Source organism: Hippocampus comes, unplaced genomic scaffold, assembly GCF_001891065.2.
Source record: "Hippocampus comes isolate QL1 unplaced genomic scaffold, H_comes_QL1_v1.1 scaffold142, whole genome shotgun sequence".
Classification (NCBI taxonomy): domain Eukaryota; kingdom Metazoa; phylum Chordata; class Actinopteri; order Syngnathiformes; family Syngnathidae; genus Hippocampus; species Hippocampus comes.
Genome location: NW_017805482.1, coordinates 159,482 through 178,951, shown reverse-complemented (window position 1 = coordinate 178,951; position 19,470 = coordinate 159,482). Strand labels below are relative to the sequence as shown.

The window sequence follows — 19,470 nt, the reverse complement described above, 5'->3', positions numbered from 1 at the left end:
TGATTGCTCATTTATTTAAAAGGGGGTGGGGGTGGGGTCAAGATGCGAATCACAGGCCAAGTAATAGGCAAAACTGACAGGCATTTCCAAACATAGGGTAAAAGAGGGTTTCAATGTCCGGGCAACAGCTAAATTCAACTTAATCACTGGCAGTATTCCCATCCAGGGTGCTCTGGTAAATTAACTAGTTTCAGCCAATTTGTTCCAAAAATGATCATGAATTATAGGCATATACTGTATTTATGACAGTGATTGGCAGTATTCCCATCCAGGGTGCTCTGGTAAATTATCTAGTTTCAGCCAATTTGTTCCAAAAATGATAATGAATTATAGGCATATACTGTATTTATGGCAGTGATCTGCTGTGCTCTACTGTGAGCAACAGAACAATTAATTGCTCTTTCGTTAGATGGTAAGAGGCACAATAAACCAGCTGTCATCCATACAACAAAATAAGTCATGGGTTCCTACTAGTATATCAGATTTTTGTGCAATTTAACAGGCCCGCATTTCACAATAAGTCAATTTGTAAGTTGAGACAAGTTCAGTGTTAATTGTACATTTCCCCTTTCAAAACGGTGGTCGCATCCATTTTAACAGAAAAACGAAAATTCCTTCTTCACGCTCATGGTGAAACCAGATAAAATGTAAACACTAATATTCCGGAACAAGATATAATTTATCTCAGAACGCACAGACAAAAATAACCATTCTATAATTAACCATTGTCGCGCTATGCTTGGTCGCGTTTAATGACGTCAGAACATCGGTGATGACGTCTATAAGTGAGCGGCACCGTTTCAGATTGGAATGGGAGCTGGCGATTTTTCCCCTATTTTGATCGTTTAATCCGTGAATGGCGCCGAAACAGGACCCGAAACCTAAATTTCAAGAAGGTATCACGCTCCTTGCTTGTACCGTAATCGAACTGTGGTGATAATTAACGTCCGAGCGGATGGATTGGAGCTCAGACATTAGCTAACATCTCCATCGCTGCTAGCCTTCATTGTTGCTGCTATGCACACAGCGCTTGTATTCATGTCTTTATTCACGGTATTATCTCAGTTTGTGTTAAATTATATAATCATAACGTCAAAACCAACTTATTGATCAATTGAAAAACGTTTTCATCTGCAATATTTCGACCCCCTGCCTCTACAGGCTTTCCTGAGATAACTGCTAGCTGAGCTTGCCTAAATAGTCGAGGTTGGTTGACGTGTGCGCAACTATTACTGTGCAACTAATTTATTGTCATTACGTCATTTGTGCGCTTGTTTCCCTCTCAAAACGTGATACGTTTTGTTTGTCTAAAACTAATTGATCTACTTGTACGGATTGCTGAACTGTATGTGAATGAATGTGTTTTCCAGGTGAAAGAGTGCTGTGTTTTCATGGGCCATTGCTCTACGAAGCTAAGGTACGTTTCCACAGCACTCCTCCTTCTTGAACGTCTCCTTCTCAAAGTGTAACAATAATGTCTCTCTCCAGTGTGTTAAGATAAACGTCAAGGAGAAACAAATCAAGTACTTCATTCATTATAGCGGATGGAATAAAAAGTAAGGGAGTCGGTTCACATTTGTATTTTGGTTGGCATAAATGCCTCGTTGTCTTATTTGTTCTCTCTCTTCCTAGTTGGGACGAATGGGTTCCTGAGAGTAGAGTGCTGAAGTATGTGGACAGCAATCTGCAGAAACAGAAAGAGCTTCAGAAGGCCAACCAGTATGTCCCTTCAACAATTTTTCAGTTTTAACACTTTCAAAAAGCATACACAGCGGTTAAAAATACATTTATGTTCAAATGACATGTTTTTGTGACGTAATGAGACCAAGATAAATAATTTCAAAACTTCTTCCATCCAATAATGTGACCTACAACGTGTCCAACGCAGTTGTTTGAGAGGAGAATTAAAATAATTTGGTTGCATGTGTGTGCCCAATGTTATGTGGCTGTGTTCAAAATTAACACATCACATTTAAGTTTGTGTTAAATGGGAGTCGACACACACCTGTCGCCATTTAAAGTTCTTCTGAAGAACCCCAAATAAAGTTAAGATATTATCCTAAGCTATTCCTGTTTTTGCTTTCCAGCAGAAGCCTGGACATTTTGTGCTATTTGGAACCGTTCATAATTTCATCTGTCCACCTTGTGTGTGGCTGAAGCTGAAGAAAAATGACACACTTCCATGTGTCGCTGTACGAATAGTGTACTTTGGTGATGGGCAGTGTTGTGTCTGCACCAAACATAACTTTTGGAATTATTGCTGTGTCTTACAGGTTATAGGTCACATTAATGGTGTAATTGGTTTTGAACTATTTTTTGTTGGTGTCACTTTATTGTATCACAAAAACCTATTTATGTCCACGCTAGCTACCTATTTTACATTGCATTTTTTTACATGAGTACTGCATATATAAGTTGGCCCATGATAATCGTTCATCTATAATAGCTGTGGTATTTATTTGTCACCCTGTCCAAAAGGTTGCCTTTTTTTGTCGCTTCTTTTCCTACCATAGAGACCATTATGTTGAAGGAAGAATGAGGGGTGCTGCACCGAATAAGAAGATACCTGCGACTTCACAGAAAAACGACGTGTGAGTGCAACATTCCCAGCGCTTATTGGCTCTCCTGCTTTGCATTGCCAGATCATCATTTTACAGTGGTATTTTTTTGTTCTATTGCAGGAAAACCAAAAAGAACAAACAAAAAAGTACGTGCCTTTTATTACATGTCTTGGAGTCAATCATGTCATATCACTTGTTCCAGTTTGTCATGCTGGTGTCTGTTAATGTAGACTAACATCAAAGGGTTTTTAAAAAGTTATTCCGGAGCTGTGTTTTGATTTACCGAATCTGTTTTACAAATATTCGTCACCTGCAGTGGATATAAGTAATGTAAAAAAAAAAAAAGACAACAACAACCATGACAAATTACACTGCTCAATAGCAAATTTTAATCAGACGACTTTGTGCTCCTTAATGTATTTTTGACGCCTATTTAAAAAAATGTCTTTACTTTATCCTCGCGCATGAAGTTTTTGAGATATTTTCATGTTTTGGGTTTAAGATTGACCTATAAAAGTGTGCGCATAATGGATTTCACCAGGCATTGTAAGTTCAGAAAAAAATTCCACCTATTGCTGAATCCAAGGCCTTGCTTCACACATATGAATAAATAAAATATTATATTGTTATTATTTTGAAAACCTGATTTGCTAGAGACAAATTCACAATCAGCGTGAAAAATTCAAAAATTGATTCAACGCTTGTGGATCAGGAATTGTATGATTCTGTTATTATTATCATTATTATTATTGTTCATATTATTATTATTGTTTATAATTATTATTGTATTTAAAGGAGCTGGGTGCATCTAATACTTAATTATCAGCTCTTTTGAGCTTCTGGTTTTACCATATTTCCAAATGTTACTATTATTTTGACACGTATTTTTATTCCAAAGGCCACGCACAGACAGCATTCTTTATCAAGTGATGGCACATCCTCGCTTGGAAAAATTGCACAAGTACCCGATTTTGAGACCATTTCTTGTTTCCAGCCAGTCTGTAACACAGAATTTCGTTTGGCCCTTTTCCACCCGAGTCAAATCAAACCAAAAAAAAGATTGTCCCGCAATTTGTATTTGATATTACGAAGGGAGAGTTAAGTGTTTTTGTCTGTTTTAGCTCCTGGTCCAGGAGAAGGTCCAAGTTCAGGAAGTGACCCCACCCACCCTCCACGAAAGAAGAGGGCTCGTGTTGACCCCACTGTTGAAAGTGTATGTTCGCCACTCCCCTATACGTTGAAGTTCGAGCACATTGTACTGTGTTTATTTGTGCTGTGTTGGGAAAGACGTGTTGTTGGCTGTCTCGTGTAACATCGTGTAACTTGATCTTGTTTGGGCAGGAGGAGACCTTCATAAACAGAGTGGAAGTAAAAGTCAAAATTCCTGAGGAGCTGAAACCTTGGCTTGTAGATGACTGGGATCTGATTACGCGACAAAAACAGGTTAGTGGTGTGTTTATTTGTTAGTACTGTATCTTTGGGCTGCTGGATGGGAGCAACTGAATTGACTTGCAGTCAGTGACTCTTGGCAGTGGAAAAACAGTGACCCCTGGTGTTCTTTCTGGGGAACAATGTTTTGAGGCTTCACACCCGTGCGTTGTCATTTTTGAAAAATGCCCTGATCGTGCTGAAGTGCATATCAAATGATTCGCCTAGTCGCAACAAAACTAAGAATGTCTACTTTGACATGCATCCTAGCTCAAATGAGAGCGTTATGACCCTCAGTCTGAAACGGTCAACCACCTTTTTCTGAAGATTTATGGTCACATTACCCGCTCAGTCGGTTTCGGTCTCGTCTCCCAGTGTGCTGTGGTCCTGATGACCTTTCAATCCAGTATCACCACTCTGTGTTTGTTTTCTGTCTCCAGCTCTTCCATCTGCCTGCTAAGAAGAACGTTGATGCCGTGCTTGAAGATTATGCAAACTACAAGAAATCGAGAGGAACCTCTGACAGCAAGTAACGCCCGTTTCTAATCTTCTCAGAGGTTTGCTTGTTTTCTTAAAGTTCTGTCTGGAGACTTAAAGGTTCTTTGATCTTGGTCGCTCCAGGGAGTTTGCGGTGAGCGAGGTGGTTGCCGGCGTGCGGGAATATTTCAATGTCATGCTGGGCACGCAGCTGCTCTACAAATTTGAGAGGCCGCAGTACGCAGACATCTTGGCCAACCACCCAGATACGTCCATGTCGCAGATCTATGGCGCCCCCCACCTCTTAAGGCTCTTTGGTAAACCATCTTACACAACATTACTCCCTCTGTTCTTATCTGCTATCAAACTAGGATAGCATTGTTAACATGATTATGTGGTGGTGGGGGTACTGTCTTAATCAATTATCCTCCCATATTCTGATTTACTGTGATAAACCTCCCTCCCATGATACGTACTTCTATCATTCAAAATGATGATGCGATATGAATTAAATTGCATGATTCTAAAAATCCATCCACCGGTCACTTCATGAGGTCATTCTGGTGATGTGAATATCCAGTTATCCAATCACATGAGAGCACTTCAATGCATCAGGGTGTGTAAACAAGCTTGAGAGGATCTGCTAATGTTCAAACTCGAAGTGCGGAAGCACACAGTGAAGTGATGTGGGAGTCGTGTCTGTAATTTGTGGCGGGATTGTTTTTTCAGAAACAGATCATTTATTGGGCAAGGAACCATAAGAAAAGTAGTTATTATGATCACAAATGTGTCATTAAATACAATGAGGAAAAAAGTACAATTACAGTCAGTATTGGACACCTTTCCTCATGTTATTGAATGAAACATTAGACTATAATTTACTAGTTTATAATAAGTTCAAGTCCTGTCATGTGCTGTGACCGTTTTTCTGAGGTTTCAAATATTGTAGTAATTTGATGAGTCCCGTAGAAATATTTAAACTACTCGCTGGAAGTTTTAGAAACAAGCTTCCAATAGGAAAACCAGCCAGGTTAGTGTCAGTTCTATTTGAGAATGTGTTGTCAGCACAACGGCCAGCCTCGTGAGGTGTGTGCGTTAAAAACATTCCAACTTGAAAGACAATACGAGAGGACTGCAACCTGCACTACTCCTGTCTGCTCACAAGGTTGCACACCAGAAGGTTGGCAAATGCCTGTTCTCAATTTCTACTCCAAGATCTGACCAGTAGGAACTGACTTAGAATCCATCCGTCCATCCTGCTTCGTATCAACACTTGAGCTGCGGTGATGGTCGCGGTGAGGTGGTTACCGAGGTTGTGACCATGTCTAATCTGTTCCATGACCATGACAATCCTACACGGTCAACAGATTTCAAGAGAGCACCTTTTGGAATGTGCAGGAAAATTTGCATCAGTATTTTTGATGCTGTTCAATCTGATATGTGAGGCGCTTCTTGGTAATATCTTCCCCTTTTGGTCTTGCAAGTGCGAATCGGAGCCATGCTGGCTTACACTCCCCTGGATGAGAAGAGCCTGGCACTGCTGCTCACCTACCTGCAAGACTTCCTCAAGTGAGTTTTTTAAATGTGGCTCATCACATCAGCTCTGGCCTGGAAAACACTGCAGACACGTGACGCTTGTCTCTTCGTTGCAGGTACCTCGTCAAGAACTCTGCGACGCTCTTCAGCGCCAGCGACTACGAGGTGGCCCCGCCGGAGTACCACCGTAAGGCCGTTTGAACTTTGTGATTAGGAGAGCTTATCGTGGATCAGGATGAGTGGATCATCAAGGAAGTCTCGGACCAACTCGTCAAGTTTCTTTCATTCGGAAAGCTGCTAAGTACGCTCTCCTTGTATTGGTATGTTTTTTTAATACCACCCATTAGTTTCTACGACCCGTCTTTTGACAAGGAACTTCAACATTTCACCTTTTGGTTCTTTGTTTTTGCTCACATACAGTCATTGTTTTCTAATAAAAGTGCTTCATTTCATCATGTGTCTTCGCTTTGCTCTCTGGGACTTCCATGAAAGATTTTCTCAGAATCCAAGCTTGTTTGTTGGCTGTAACACTTGAATGAGAATGAGATAAACCGGAATGTATTTCGCACTGCGGTATAATGTGGAAGTTCTCCGGCAAAGCAAAATGTCAGTACGAATCACATTTCAAATGAGTTTGTTTGTTTTTGGCCCGTCAATGGGTAAACTGCACGAACAGCTCCGGATCCAGCAATCAAGTGATGATTTCTCCAACTTGAAAAATAGCCTCAATGCGATAATCCTCTCAGAACATGAATTGATCTCTGATGGTTTGCGTTGACCGTGTCACAGTGTGCTGTTGTTGTCAGCAGATGTGATGAGAAGCATGTGATGCCGCAGAGAGAAATATCAAGCTCTCGGATGTTTTGCAGACACCAGCCTTTCCCTCAATTGCAGTGATGTATTTGACAAAAAAACAAAACAAAGATGGTAAATGTTTGTTTTTAGACTGATTTGTGGTTTCGTCGGTGCTGGCCAACTTGTACTTGTTAGGGCCAAAAAGGGCCAAAAGCACCGTTGGAGGGATGGGGTTACTTAATACCATTTCCCCCATCGAACTTAACAAAAACCACATGTAACCATTTTTTTCTTTGTATGCCAGATGTAGCTCACCAAGACTGGCTTGAAAGAGACAGTGATTCTCTTTATTTTCCAAATTGATATCTTTAAATCAGTACCGCTATCATAGACGGTTGTTATTTCAAGTACTTGCTCCTCTTGTACTCTTCACATTTGGCACATGCATCTTAGGGATGCTCTGATTGATCAGCGGTCGATAATTAGCGGTCGACCATGGTTATTCAAGTCAAGTCAGTTTTATTGTCAAATATGCTCTGTGTGCAAGATACAGCACAGATGAAATTACTTCCCTCTCTCAACCACAGTGCAAACATGTAGTGCATTGAAACACACACAGCTAAAAATAAGAAAACCTTTATTAGTCTCGCAATGGAGAAATTCCCAATTCACAGCAGCAAAGTTATGAAAGGAAGAAGTAGAAGAACAAGATATAATAGCAGCAACCTGAATTGCATAAAAATATATAACAACAAACAGCATTTCAATCAGAATCAACTCTGAACTTCGATTATACCACTCCAAAAGGTTTTTTTAAAGCCATTGAAAAGTTGACTTGCTGATGTGTTTTCGGTTGTTGTTTTGTTGTGATGCAAACCCAAATGCGCTTCAGCTTCATTTCACAAACTGATGGCCAAACATTCTCCCACAGGATTTTCTAGGAAAGAACAGAGTTTATGGTTCCATCAATCACAGCAAGTCATTAAGGTCCTGAAGTGCCAAAGCAGCCCCAGAGTATGTTTAACTGTTTGCATGAGGTCGTTTTCCAGAAAAGCTGAATTACATTTACGCCAGATGGAACAGGATGCATAGCTTCCTAAACAGTCCACCTTTCTTTTTGTCAGTCCATAGAATTTTCTCCCAAAAGTGTTGGGAATCATTTAAATGTGTTTTGCAAAAGTAAGATGAGCCTTGACGTTCTTTTTGGTCAGCAGTGGTTTTCGTCTTGCAACTCCGCAATGAATATCGTTTTGGCCAGGTCTCTTCGTCATTGTTGAGTCCTGAACACTGACTTTAACTGAGGCGAGGGAGGCCAGCAATTCTTTAGATGATGTCCTGGGTTGCTTTGTGACCTCTTGTATCAGTTGGCACTTTGCTCTCATGGTCGTAATTTTTCTTCGCTTAGCTGCTCCAAGACAGATCTTCCATATTTTTTCCCTTTGTGGATAATGTCTCCCATCGTGATTCGCTTGAGTCTTAAAGTGTTACGATTCACTTGGTAACCTTGTAGAGACTGCAGATGTCAATTACTTTATTTCTTGAAATTCTTTAGATAATTTGGTTGCAGCTTTTCGAGATCATTTGGGCAACTTCATTTTGTCAGACTGGTTCTATTAAGGTTATTTCGTCATTGAGCAGGCCTGGATGTGGTCTCTGAATTCCATCCATTATCTGATCTGCTTGTCCTCAGGAGGATCGCGGGCATGCTTAATTCCATCCATTATCTGATCTGCTTGTCCTCAGGAGAGTCGCGGGCATGCTTTTAGCCTATCCCAGCTGTCTTTGGGCAGTAGGCAGGGGACACCCTGAACCAGTTGCCAGCCAATCACAGGGCACACAGACAAACCATCCATTCACACTCACAGTCGCACCTAGGGCCAATTTAGAATGTTCCATTAACCTACCATGCATGTTTTTGGAATGTGGGAGGAAACTAACACGGAGGAAACCAGATGCATGTTTTTGGAATGTGGGAGGAAACTGGTGTAACACGGAGGAAACCAGCGCAGGCACGGGGTGAACATGCAAACTCCACACAGGCCCAGAATCGAACCCTGCACCTCTGGACTGTGAGGCCGACATGCTAACAAATCGACCACTTGTGCTGCCTGATCTGTGAAAATGAACTACAAGATGTGATTAGCCACAACAAGGGGCTAACTAAGTCAGTGGTTCTTAACCTGGGTTCGATTGAACCCTTGAGGTTCGGCGAATCAGTCTCAGGGGTTCGACAGAGCCTCTGCCATGGAGGTTAAGACCACTGGACTCAACATGTCAATTACCGGTAGTTATGACGCGCCCCCTTGGCCATCACTGGCTGGTTCATTTCGTGCACAATTAAACACCTTGTACTTCTACTAATTGTGTTGACTTTTTTTCTGTTTTTAAAAAAATGCGTTTGTAAAAAATCATGTTTTTATTTTTCACTCATGAAGGGTTCGGTGAATGTGCATATGAACTGGTTGGGTTCAGTACCTTGAATAAGGTTAAGAACCACTGGGCTAAGTACTTTTTCACACATGGTTAGGCATACTGTACTGTTAAAAACACACACACACAGACACACGCGCGCGCGCTAAATCGCTTATCTGGAAGTATTGCACACACACACACACACACACACACACAAATCTTTTTTCTGGAAGTATTGCGCGGTGGTTCCTGGGCGTTTTTTCTTTTTGGGGCCGGGGGATGTTGTGATGCGAAGCAGCCACTAGATGTCAGGATTTCACAAAGCGTTTTCACGACTGAATTCCGCAGTTGTCAAAATATCGACATCATGTTTTAGTGGAGATCCACATGCGTGCACACAAACCACCAAAGCGTCATTGCAGCACATAAAACTGTCATCCAATCCTCGGCTCCCTCCAAGCTGCATCAATTCGACTACGGGGGATCAGTGACAACCGCAGCCCCAGAATGTTGTCACTTAAACTGACTGATGGAGGCGATTTGTGCCTCAAATGATTCCTCAACAGCAAATCCATCTGCTCTGCACTCTTTTTGAGGTGAAAAACCGCCAGCGTTTAATGTGGTACTGAATGTTTCCCCAGACTGGGAGTTAGTGGTGGACTAATTAGATATTGGGCAGCGAGTCTTAGCCGTGCATGGCTGCCAGAGCTTTGTGTGACTGCATGTCATTAGTAGTGGAAAAGTACACTCTCCACAAAGGGCTGCGGTCAGTCGGAGCCACTAAAACATGAAAGAACATATCCCGCTCTTCTGGGGGAAGGAATTTGCACAACATAAACAGCCTGTAAAATGGAAAACTACATCTGTGTCTATTTGTTTTGCTGAACGGCGGCCAGCGTTGGCAGTTCTCGCTGAAAGTCCTTCCAATAACAGTTCAGTCCAAATAAAGGAAAGGGCTGTTTGATCCATCTGTTTCCAATGCAAGCGGTGCAGTATCGAAGCGCTTTCAGAGCCCAGGATCTTGCTCGCTGGGAGGCTAATTCATGAAAGCTTTCGGTAGGCGTTGAGGCCTTTTCTCAATTAGCTTTGACGTCACGTGTTTTGTGAGCTTGCGTCTGCTGCTTGTCTCTCATGGCACATGCTAGAATAAAACACAGATATTACTGCCACGCTGACTTGTTAATGTGTGTTTGTGATCAGGAAATCTGGAAGGACTACTACTGTGACTATAAGAACATATTTAACTAACACTTTTGGTGAGTTTCCAGTGATGGAAAAAAAACGTGTTAAACCACCACGTGTTCTTCAATTTTTGGGGAAGATAGATGAGCTCGTGAATTAAACTCTTTTGAGCTATTTGTTGTTGTCATTGTTAGTGTAACGTCCCGGTTTAGAGGCTTTATGCTTAAGAGTGGGTCATGTACTCTGGTCTCTGTTTGTTATGCCTAGTTTGTGGTGACGTCAGAATGAGGCGCCGAAGAAAAAGGCATAAGAGAAACCCGTACATGAACCACTCTCCAGACCACACAAATGTACCTTTTGTCGTACCGACAAAAAAGCTGAAGAAACAAGGTTGGTGTGATAATTTTTTTCCATGACTATGTTCAACAGCGCAATTGTTCGAAACGAGCCGAGCTACAAAAAGCGAAAGTCTGAGTAATTGACGCCCCTCGAAAAAGTTTTCGAATTGCTTATAGATGCCACAGGATGGCGGCAAAGCATACATCAAATCCCTCAACTGGCTTCAATTTTCAGTAGTTTCTTGGCACGAGAATACTACAAGATCGATGCAAAAGCACTACACGAAACTCCTCAACTCTCATCAATATAGTTCATTGGTACAAAGCAGTACTTTTGTATCAGACATGGCTTAGGCTTGACTACAAAAACTGCAACTGTGGTAAGCCAGGAAACACTGTTATTATGGTTGGAGTTTGCAATGATATGCAATTGCATTGCGGCTTTATTTGACTACATGAGCTGGAGAAAATAAGGAAAGACCTCTCAGTTGAGTATGACTTAAGCTCCGTCGGAGACACTCGTCGTTGGGTATCCAGTGAAGTTTGGTTCCCCTTTTGACCTGCAGAGGGCAGTATTGGCTACAAAGTACACTGTGAACCAAGTTGGTAGTTTATTGAGTTGCCTGGTTTAACCCCATAAAACGAGGTTTCTAAGAGCAATTTCTCTCTACACATGATCACTTTGATGTGTAAAATAATAGAACGTGCTTTTTTTTTTTTTTGGTAGTGCTTAGCTTACTTAGGGTCACATGTTGGGATGGAGCCTACCTCATCTGACTCTGGTTGTTGGCCAATCACACGACGTATATAGAAAAACAACCCTTCATAGTCACATTCACAGCTGGAAAACGATCACAATTTCCCCATACTTTCCGTCAAAGTCAGCAAAGGCCCTGCACTCGGATGTGTCAAAACGATTATCCTCCTGACTGATGATCCTGTGGTATTGGGTGTGTTAAGATGATTTTTTTTCTCCCTCTCCCAGCTGCATGATTCGTAAATGTTAAAACTGTTCAAAATTTCAAGGATATGAGCTAAAACCACTTCACCAGGTCACCCGATAATAGCGCAGTTATTGTTAGATCAACAGGACAACTCTTCCACTGTGAAGAGTTTGTTTCTCATAGACCAGAAAATGTGCTTTTCAGGTTCACGTTACACTGTGGATTCCAACCTAGAAATGTGAAGTCAAGGTCCATAAATAGTCGTGAAAACAGCGACGTGATCCCCGCCCGTACGACTGCCAACATGCACGCGTGCAGTGGCGTGTACGTTAGATTGGTGGCTGATTAAGCCATTAGGAGTTCTGAGTCGTGACATGTTGTCCAGCCGTGTCCTCGGTCAGCTCCGGCTTGAGTGATTCAGCGTGACCTCGCCGAGCCACGGCGCTGCCCTCGATCTTGTAACTATTCTCCTTGCTTGTTGACAGCAGCTCGCGTCGGGGGTACAGCACGCTGACCTCCTGCCAGTCTGCGCAACGGCGGAAAGGTAATGAGGAGAACTTCTCGACAGCTCTTTGCCTCGACTGACACACACACACACACACACACACACACACACGCGTAAAGTATTAAAAAAAATGTTGGCAGACTTGATGTGCGTGTGGGGGTTTCCACCCTTTCATCACTCCCGTTTCCCCTGTGCATGTGTTCATTTGATGTTTTACTCTCCCTTCAAGGGTTTTACACACTATAATCACTCCTCAGGTGTGTACTAACATTTTATGTGTTGTTTTTCAAACGCAGACTTATGTAATGGAGGATGGTATGTCTCTGGGAGCAGAGCGGTCTGGGTTTTATTATGATTTAAGAGGCAAGTCACAATACTGGTACTGCCGCATTGGGACATCTTCCTGTTACCACTTCAGGAAGTGGAAATGGAAAAAAAAAATAGAGGGTTGTTTTTTTTCCCCCCATAGAATAGAGTAACTTTTGTGACTGACTCACATTCTGTGTTCCAGTTCACCCAAAGTGTGGTGCACCTCCCCCCCCCCCCCCCCCTAGAATAATTCACGCATCTCTTAATGGACCTTCCTGGGAGGGGAAAGTGGCCTTTAACAAATCGACTGAAGTAGGACGGACAAATATTGTTAATCAGGCCGAATTTAAGCATTTCCTCCCTTTTCAATTGCGGGATGTCTCGAAAGATTATCTGGAGCAATTAACATGTGGTGGTCAAGAGTGATTCCCTCCCTGCCTCCCTCCATGATCTGCTCATGAACACCATCAGGGCCAACAATCGTAAATGTTGAATAATCCTGACGCTTGCTGCTACTTCGAGATTAGTCTCAGTCCTACAACAGATATGTAGTTTCGGTGACGAGACTTGTCCTTTTGGTGTGACGGGTGAGCTGGGATCCAATTTTGGGCGACAGTAGGTATACACTGGTCGCCAACCAATGGTGGGGGCAGCGGTACAAACAATCATGGGCATTCACTTTCAGGAGAATTTAGAGTTTTCAATGTTTGCAGGAGGAATCCAGAGTAGCCGGAAAAAAACAAAACAGTACACCGAAGCCCAAATTCGAACCCCCAATCTCAGAATTGTGAGCCGGACATGCTTACCGCAAGTGCGGCGTGCTGCCAAAAATCACTTCTGGTGTTAAAAGTTGATAGGTGGCCATCTCGCTTAAAGCACACAATGGTTGATGATGTAATATGACTAAGTATGTCCTAAGGATAGCTCATCCACCCCTTATTGACTAGTTAATTGATGAGGCGGCATGTCCTAATAATTTTATTTAGTTCACATAGTGTCAGTTGGATGTCATAAGTGAATTAAATTCTCCCTCATTGGTGGGTCGGTCTAGATGAAACAGAAATGGCACAGAGTCAATTAATCATTAATCCAGCATCTGCTCGTGGCGACGTTTGAGACTCCCCTCGGATGTTTAATCACCTGATAGCGTTGTGTTGGAACATCACACCAGCGCTGTTGGACTCGCTGTAGCATCATTGAGCTCAAATGTTTTGATCCTCCTCCAAGTGTGCTCATTGGATATTCACCGCTGTGCGTGGAGCGTCGAGGGCCGCCGTGGCGATCCCACCCACGGCAACACTCCGTCAGGACCCGTGACTGAGGAGGATGTTGTGCATACGCAGCCTTGACAGCATGCTTAACCCAGAAGCCGAGCAGGGACAGGAAGCAGTTGACTCTTTTTTACATATTTTTTCCCGCCTGGGAATTTCCTCCTCGCCGTCAAGTGTGACCTGTGGTCAAGATGGAGGGGAATGAGGCTTACTGTACGTGTAGAAGTTGTCGAAAACTTATCAGAGGGGATCCAGTGGCCATTATCGGAGAGAACAGCATCAATTATTTGCACTGGCAGATGTTCACCGAGGCAAATATGCATGAATGCCGAGCTGGCAGGCCTCCCTCAGCCTTCAGTATGCATGCAGGAGCAGTTGTTATGCTGGCTCGTGTACAGACAGCATTCATCTGCGCTGTCAGCGCCGCCAACCACTTTGGTGGAAATTATTTCACCCCTTAATAAGAGAACCGTGGTGCTCTATTACATTTGGCGGTCGGGGCAACATTCTTGGTGGGTCTGTCATCACGTGGCCGCTCTCCAACAGTAGGTCTTGTGTGCTTGGCCGCCCCCCACACCCTTTAACCCACAGATGAAAATGATACTCTCGACGAGACCCCAAATGAAGCCGCTAGCCTGCCCGCCATCAAATGGCGGGTCTGAAATTGTGTCAAATATCACGTTGATGACGGAGTCGTATTTGGAGGACGTGCTCATGCTGTAAGTGCGGATGACTTCTGTATGAAGGGGAAAAAGGTCAGGTTCAAGCTCATCTAACACAGCCCGTAAAAGCAATCAGGACAAGATCACATCGTTTTACAAAGTAACACGTGGCAAGTCTGGACTCTAACTGATGTGAATGTAGATTCATTGGCACGTTACAGCGCTGCATTCCCGTAGATAGATTGACCATTTAATAACTACTTGCCACTTAAGTTGGCTAATGCAAAATGCAATGCAGTATTATAGTCTTTTGCATGTGCACATTTCGAACATTTCACAATACTTTTATGTATAATCTGCTCATGTTCAAAGTTAAGAATTCCCTGCCCAGTCACGGTGCTTCTTGTGTAAGGCGCTCTCCCCGTTGCAAGCTGCCAATAACAATAGCAAAGTTAGCGTGAGACAAGCGATGACTATTAATGGTGTGCAACCACGACTTATGGAGCTTTGCTACAAGGAGGGGCTTTTTTTTTTCCCTTCTTTTTTTGGCAGACTGCCACTGGCCGCGCTCCCCCTGAGGGCTCTTACTCATGAATCAGAGAAAATGGGAATTTCGCATATTAAAAGAGGGTCAACGTCTCGAATCACAGCACTGGGATGTGGAGGGACTCATCAGGCCCTCTGCTGCTCGTTTCAAGACAATTGATTCAAGGGGCATCGCAAAAAAGGATCCGTTACAGGAAAACATCTCTTGATGAAATTCACCGTTCGGTCACCTGTGTCTACAGAAAGTTCTCCTACCATTGTGTTGACAACATTCCATGTATAGACTACGGCATTGGCATAACGATAACATGTCACGTGGACCTGATAAAACACGAAGCGCTGTGACATTCATGCCAAGCCAATAAGTGGTGATGTCATATTTTAAAATCCATATGTGAACACAAAGTCATGTAAACTTAACATCCACTTTAATGCAAATGCCAAGCACTTCGGTGACTAGTAACTGATCTAGGCAAAGCAAACAAGCAAGCCTACTCAGTGTTGTCATCTTTGCGACTTTCCTGACCCCTCTCGCAACTATTTTTGAAGGATAGCGAGGAGAAACGTACTTTGTGGTGGTCTGAGAAACGTCTGGATACTCTGAGACGCCCACTCGAGCAGGACACGTTCAGCCCTCCCGTCCAGACTGCAAATGAATGGCACGTGCTCAAAAGACGCTGTTTGCTCATTTTAATCTGCCCAACTGTTGTTGTGGAGGTGGTTGCGATGCAAGTTACTACATTAAAACGAAGCAAGCAGCTCGGAAAAAGACACATTTTCAGAAATGCTGATACGAAAGATTAACTTGGTTGTTTAATTTCACACTTGATAGGTGTGCAGGCTCTCCAGAGACCGAGCTAGCTGTATACAAGCAAAAAAAAAAAGGGAAATGTTGACCTCCATTTTCACAGATGGCTGTTTTTGTTTCCGTAGAAACTTCTATTTTTGTCTCTCAAATGCAGTTGTCACAAACAAAGAACCACATCGATGCCATTTTTCAGAACAGCTTTTTACTCTTCATACCAGCATGATAATGCCCTGCGAGACTCGTCCATTTTGCTGTGCTCGGTATATTTGTCTTCCATTCACAAAGTCATTGGTAATATTGACACGCAGACGTTTATTTGTCCGATCAACAGAGGTCATCCCGCACTTTGTTTGTTTGCCCGGTCAATTGCGTCCACTAACAGAGCACGCTAGCCAGGAGATGTCAAAAAGGGTTTAAACACTCATCAGGGGCCCCTCCTCCCTGTCCAGATCACTGGGTCCTTCACCCTCAACTCCCCGATAAGATGTCTGGAGTCGCTCCGCAGACCTGTTGCTACTCGGACAGAAAACAGCCCTCGAAGGAAGGAAACTCGGGCAACTGTAAATATTTGGCCACCGGAGAGCTTTATGGCGTTTGTTGTAAAAGGAATTATAGCAGCGGGGAGGTGACGCATGGGTGTCAGAGGCCTTGAAGCAGCCCGTGTTTACAACATCGCCTGCGAATCCTCCCACGACTCTCGGCCAAGCCCGGAGAAGTCAACCAAATAAGCACTTGGGCGCACGGAATGCAAACAGCACCATTTTTACAAACAGGTTGAGGAAAACAGGTGTGAGCATGCTGCCCTGCAGGCCAATCGTGCTTCCAAGTGTGTTCACTTGTTGTGGTGACTCACAGGCAAGACAGGACCATGTCCTCGCTGTGACTGATTTGAAGCATTCGAGTGGATAAAATACTGTTATTTGCTCAGTAAACCCGCAGGCTGTGGAAGACTGTCAACAAGACTGTAATAAGACATTTGGAGTCACCAACGAATTTGAATGAACAGGACATATAAATTACAGGCCCGACACGGCTAATAGCTTAGCATAGCGTGGCTGCTGGAAACAAGGAAGTAGTTAGCCTGGTCTTTTTGGAGTTAAACAGGATGCAAAGCGATGATAATTGCCATGTGAACGTGTTGTTCCACTTTGAACAAAGCTGGCGGCTATGTTAGACAAGGTTCATGGCAACCTTTCTGAAATTTTATTCATTTGTCGATTAAATGGTTTTCGTCAACAATTCTAATTGTTTGACCTCAAACCGCGCCCCCATGCTTATCACTCGATTACTGCTTGGCTAGCTGTGGACGACGCATGAGGACAATTAAGGCATGAACATAAACACAGCATGTGATGCTAATTCGCCTTGCTAGCTAAATATAGTTTCAAATGAAAAGATAACCAAGTGTTCTACGCATTCATGAATTTCCTGTAGCACTTGTTAGTCATGAGCTGGACCCTCGCCCAGGTTACCTTGGGAAGCCAGAACCTCAGAAATTTGAAGCAGATGTCATAGCCTCGAGGCTAATTTCATTCTTCTCATCCGCCACTGAGCAACCAATGCTTTTTATAGGTCAGCCTGTCTGACCAGGTAGTTGAAATTGTATGGACTAAACTCATCGGTTCTTATCAAAACATTTCAGATGAAATTGGGTTTGCCGTGAAAGAAGTTGAGAGTACCAAGGGTCAAGCCCATTAAATGGAGATTGTGACAGACCTGGCAAACGTACTTCTGGATGAACGGACAATTCTTAAATCAACCAAACATGGATGTTTTTGGAATGCGGGAAGAAGACAGAGTACCTGGAGAAAATCCACACAAGATTGGCTCGAACCCCAACCCTGTGAACTGTGAGGCAGATGCGCTAACCGCTTTTGGCCCCATCGTGAAATTATGCCCTTCGGAGGAGGGGAGTGGGTTGGGTTCTGTCGTTATCATCTACCTCTGCCTCTCTTTAGTTTCCCCCTCCTTATCCATGTTGCATGAGGCCTTATCTGTATCCCTCTCATCTCTGTCTCCCCCCCCTCAGGTCTTATCTACCCGTCTCTTTCATCTCCCTACTGCGGGGCGCCCGGACATCTCGTCCAATGTGCGTCCTCCCCCCGGCTTGCTTCCCAAAAAGGTCAGGCGGCTGCCTCGTCCCAGATTGCCAGAGGATTGGGATTCCTCATTACCCTGTTAACTGTACATTTATCTGACAAGACAGGGGAGAGAGAGAGAGAGAGAGAGAGAGAGAGAGAGAGAGAGAGAGAGAGAGAGAGAGAGCGACCCCCGGCATCATTAAGCTTTAATGGACAGCCTCGAAATGAGAGGGAAGCCATATGAGGACAATTAAGGCATGAACATAAACACAGCATGTGATGCTAATTCGCCTTGCTAGCTAAATATAGTTTCAAATGAAAAGATAACCAAGTGTTCTACGCATTCATGAATTTCCTGTAGCACTTGTTAGTCATGAGCTGGACCCTCGCCCAGGTTACCTTGGGAAGCCAGAACCTCAGAAATTTGAAGCAGATGTCATAGCCTCGAGGCTAATTTCATTCTTCTCATCCGCCACTGAGCAACCAATGCTTTTTATAGGTCAGCCTGTCTGACCAGGTAGTTGAAATTGTATGGACTAAACTCATCGGTTCTTATCAAAACATTTCAGATGAAATTGGGTTTGCCGTGAAAGAAGTTGAGAGTACCAAGGGTCAAGCCCATTAAATGGAGATTGTGACAGACCTGGCAAACGTACTTCTGGATGAACGGACAATTCTTAAATCAACCAAACATGGATGTTTTTGGAATGCGGGAAGAAGACAGAGTACCTGGAGAAAATCCACACAAGATTGGCTCGAACCCCAACCCTGTGAACTGTGAGGCAGATGCGCTAACCGCTTTTGGCCCCATCGTGAAATTATGCCCTTCGGAGGAGGGGAGTGGGTTGGGTTCTGTCGTTATCATCTACCTCTGCCTCTCTTTAGTTTCCCCCTCCTTATCCATGTTGCATGAGGCCTTATCTGTATCCCTCTCATCTCTGTCTCCCCCCCCTCAGGTCTTATCTACCCGTCTCTTTCATCTCCCTACTGCGGGGCACCCGGACATCTCGTCCAATGTGCGTCCTCCCCCCGGCTTGCTTCCCAAAAAGGTCAGGCGGCTGCCTCGTCCCAGATTGCCAGAGGATTGGGATTCCTCATTACCCTGTTAACTGTACATTTATCTGACAAGACAGGGGAGAGAGAGAGAGAGAGAGAGAGAGAGAGAGAGAGAGAGAGAGAGAGAGAGAGAGAGAGCGACCCCCGGCATCATTAAGCTTTAATGGACAGCCTCGAAATGAGAGGGAAGCCATAAAAGCGGGAGCCGAAGCAGAGTCTCTCTTTAATGTCTCTGATCGCCCTGACAGGATTATTAATCAGGAACTAAAGGAATTTAAAACCTTTGCTCTTGGCTCCCTCACTTAGAGTCTTTAGCTTGCACCATTACATAGCAAGCCAGGGTCAGGAGGGCCGCAGCTAATTGGTTCTACAGGGTTTTGAATAACAATGAGCTGAGCCCAATTACTGAACTACAGAGAGGCGGAGATGAGAGCGGGAGGGTGGAGGAGGAGGCCCAGCGGAGCGGGCGCAACGGAGGACGGTGGGCGGAGGAGGAGCGGCTGCCGCTGTCTCTCTCCTCCTCGGAGTTGGGATATTAATGAGATCAGTAAATGAGTGC

General features: G+C 43.8%; 1 protein-coding gene and 1 long non-coding RNA gene across 4 annotated transcripts in view; both read left to right on the top strand.

The window, feature by feature from the left end:
• Window positions 1-751: 751 nt before the first annotated feature.
• On the top strand, window positions 752-6,454 carry morf4l1 (mortality factor 4 like 1). The gene is made up of 12 exons (XM_019876025.1): window positions 752-896; window positions 1,371-1,417; window positions 1,489-1,556; window positions 1,633-1,719; window positions 2,514-2,591; window positions 2,682-2,707; window positions 3,683-3,774; window positions 3,903-4,004; window positions 4,430-4,518; window positions 4,611-4,783; window positions 5,951-6,035; window positions 6,119-6,454. The coding sequence occupies exons 1-12, from the start codon at window positions 857-859 to the stop codon at window positions 6,201-6,203; spliced, it is 972 nt and encodes a 323-aa protein (XP_019731584.1). The 5' UTR covers window positions 752-856; the 3' UTR covers window positions 6,204-6,454.
• Window positions 6,455-10,684: 4,230 nt separating this feature from the next.
• Window positions 10,685-19,470, top strand: part of LOC109519385 (uncharacterized) — a 27,690-nt gene continuing 18,904 nt past the window's right edge. Inside the window, exons 1-2 of one of the 3 annotated variants that reach the window (XR_002168945.1) lie at window positions 10,685-10,781; window positions 12,162-12,217. This is a non-coding gene — a long non-coding RNA (uncharacterized LOC109519385). Of the gene's footprint in view, window positions 10,782-11,032; window positions 11,110-12,158; window positions 12,218-19,470 lie in introns of those variants that run through there. The other 2 variants (XR_002168943.1, XR_002168944.1) reach the window with 2 other exon arrangements.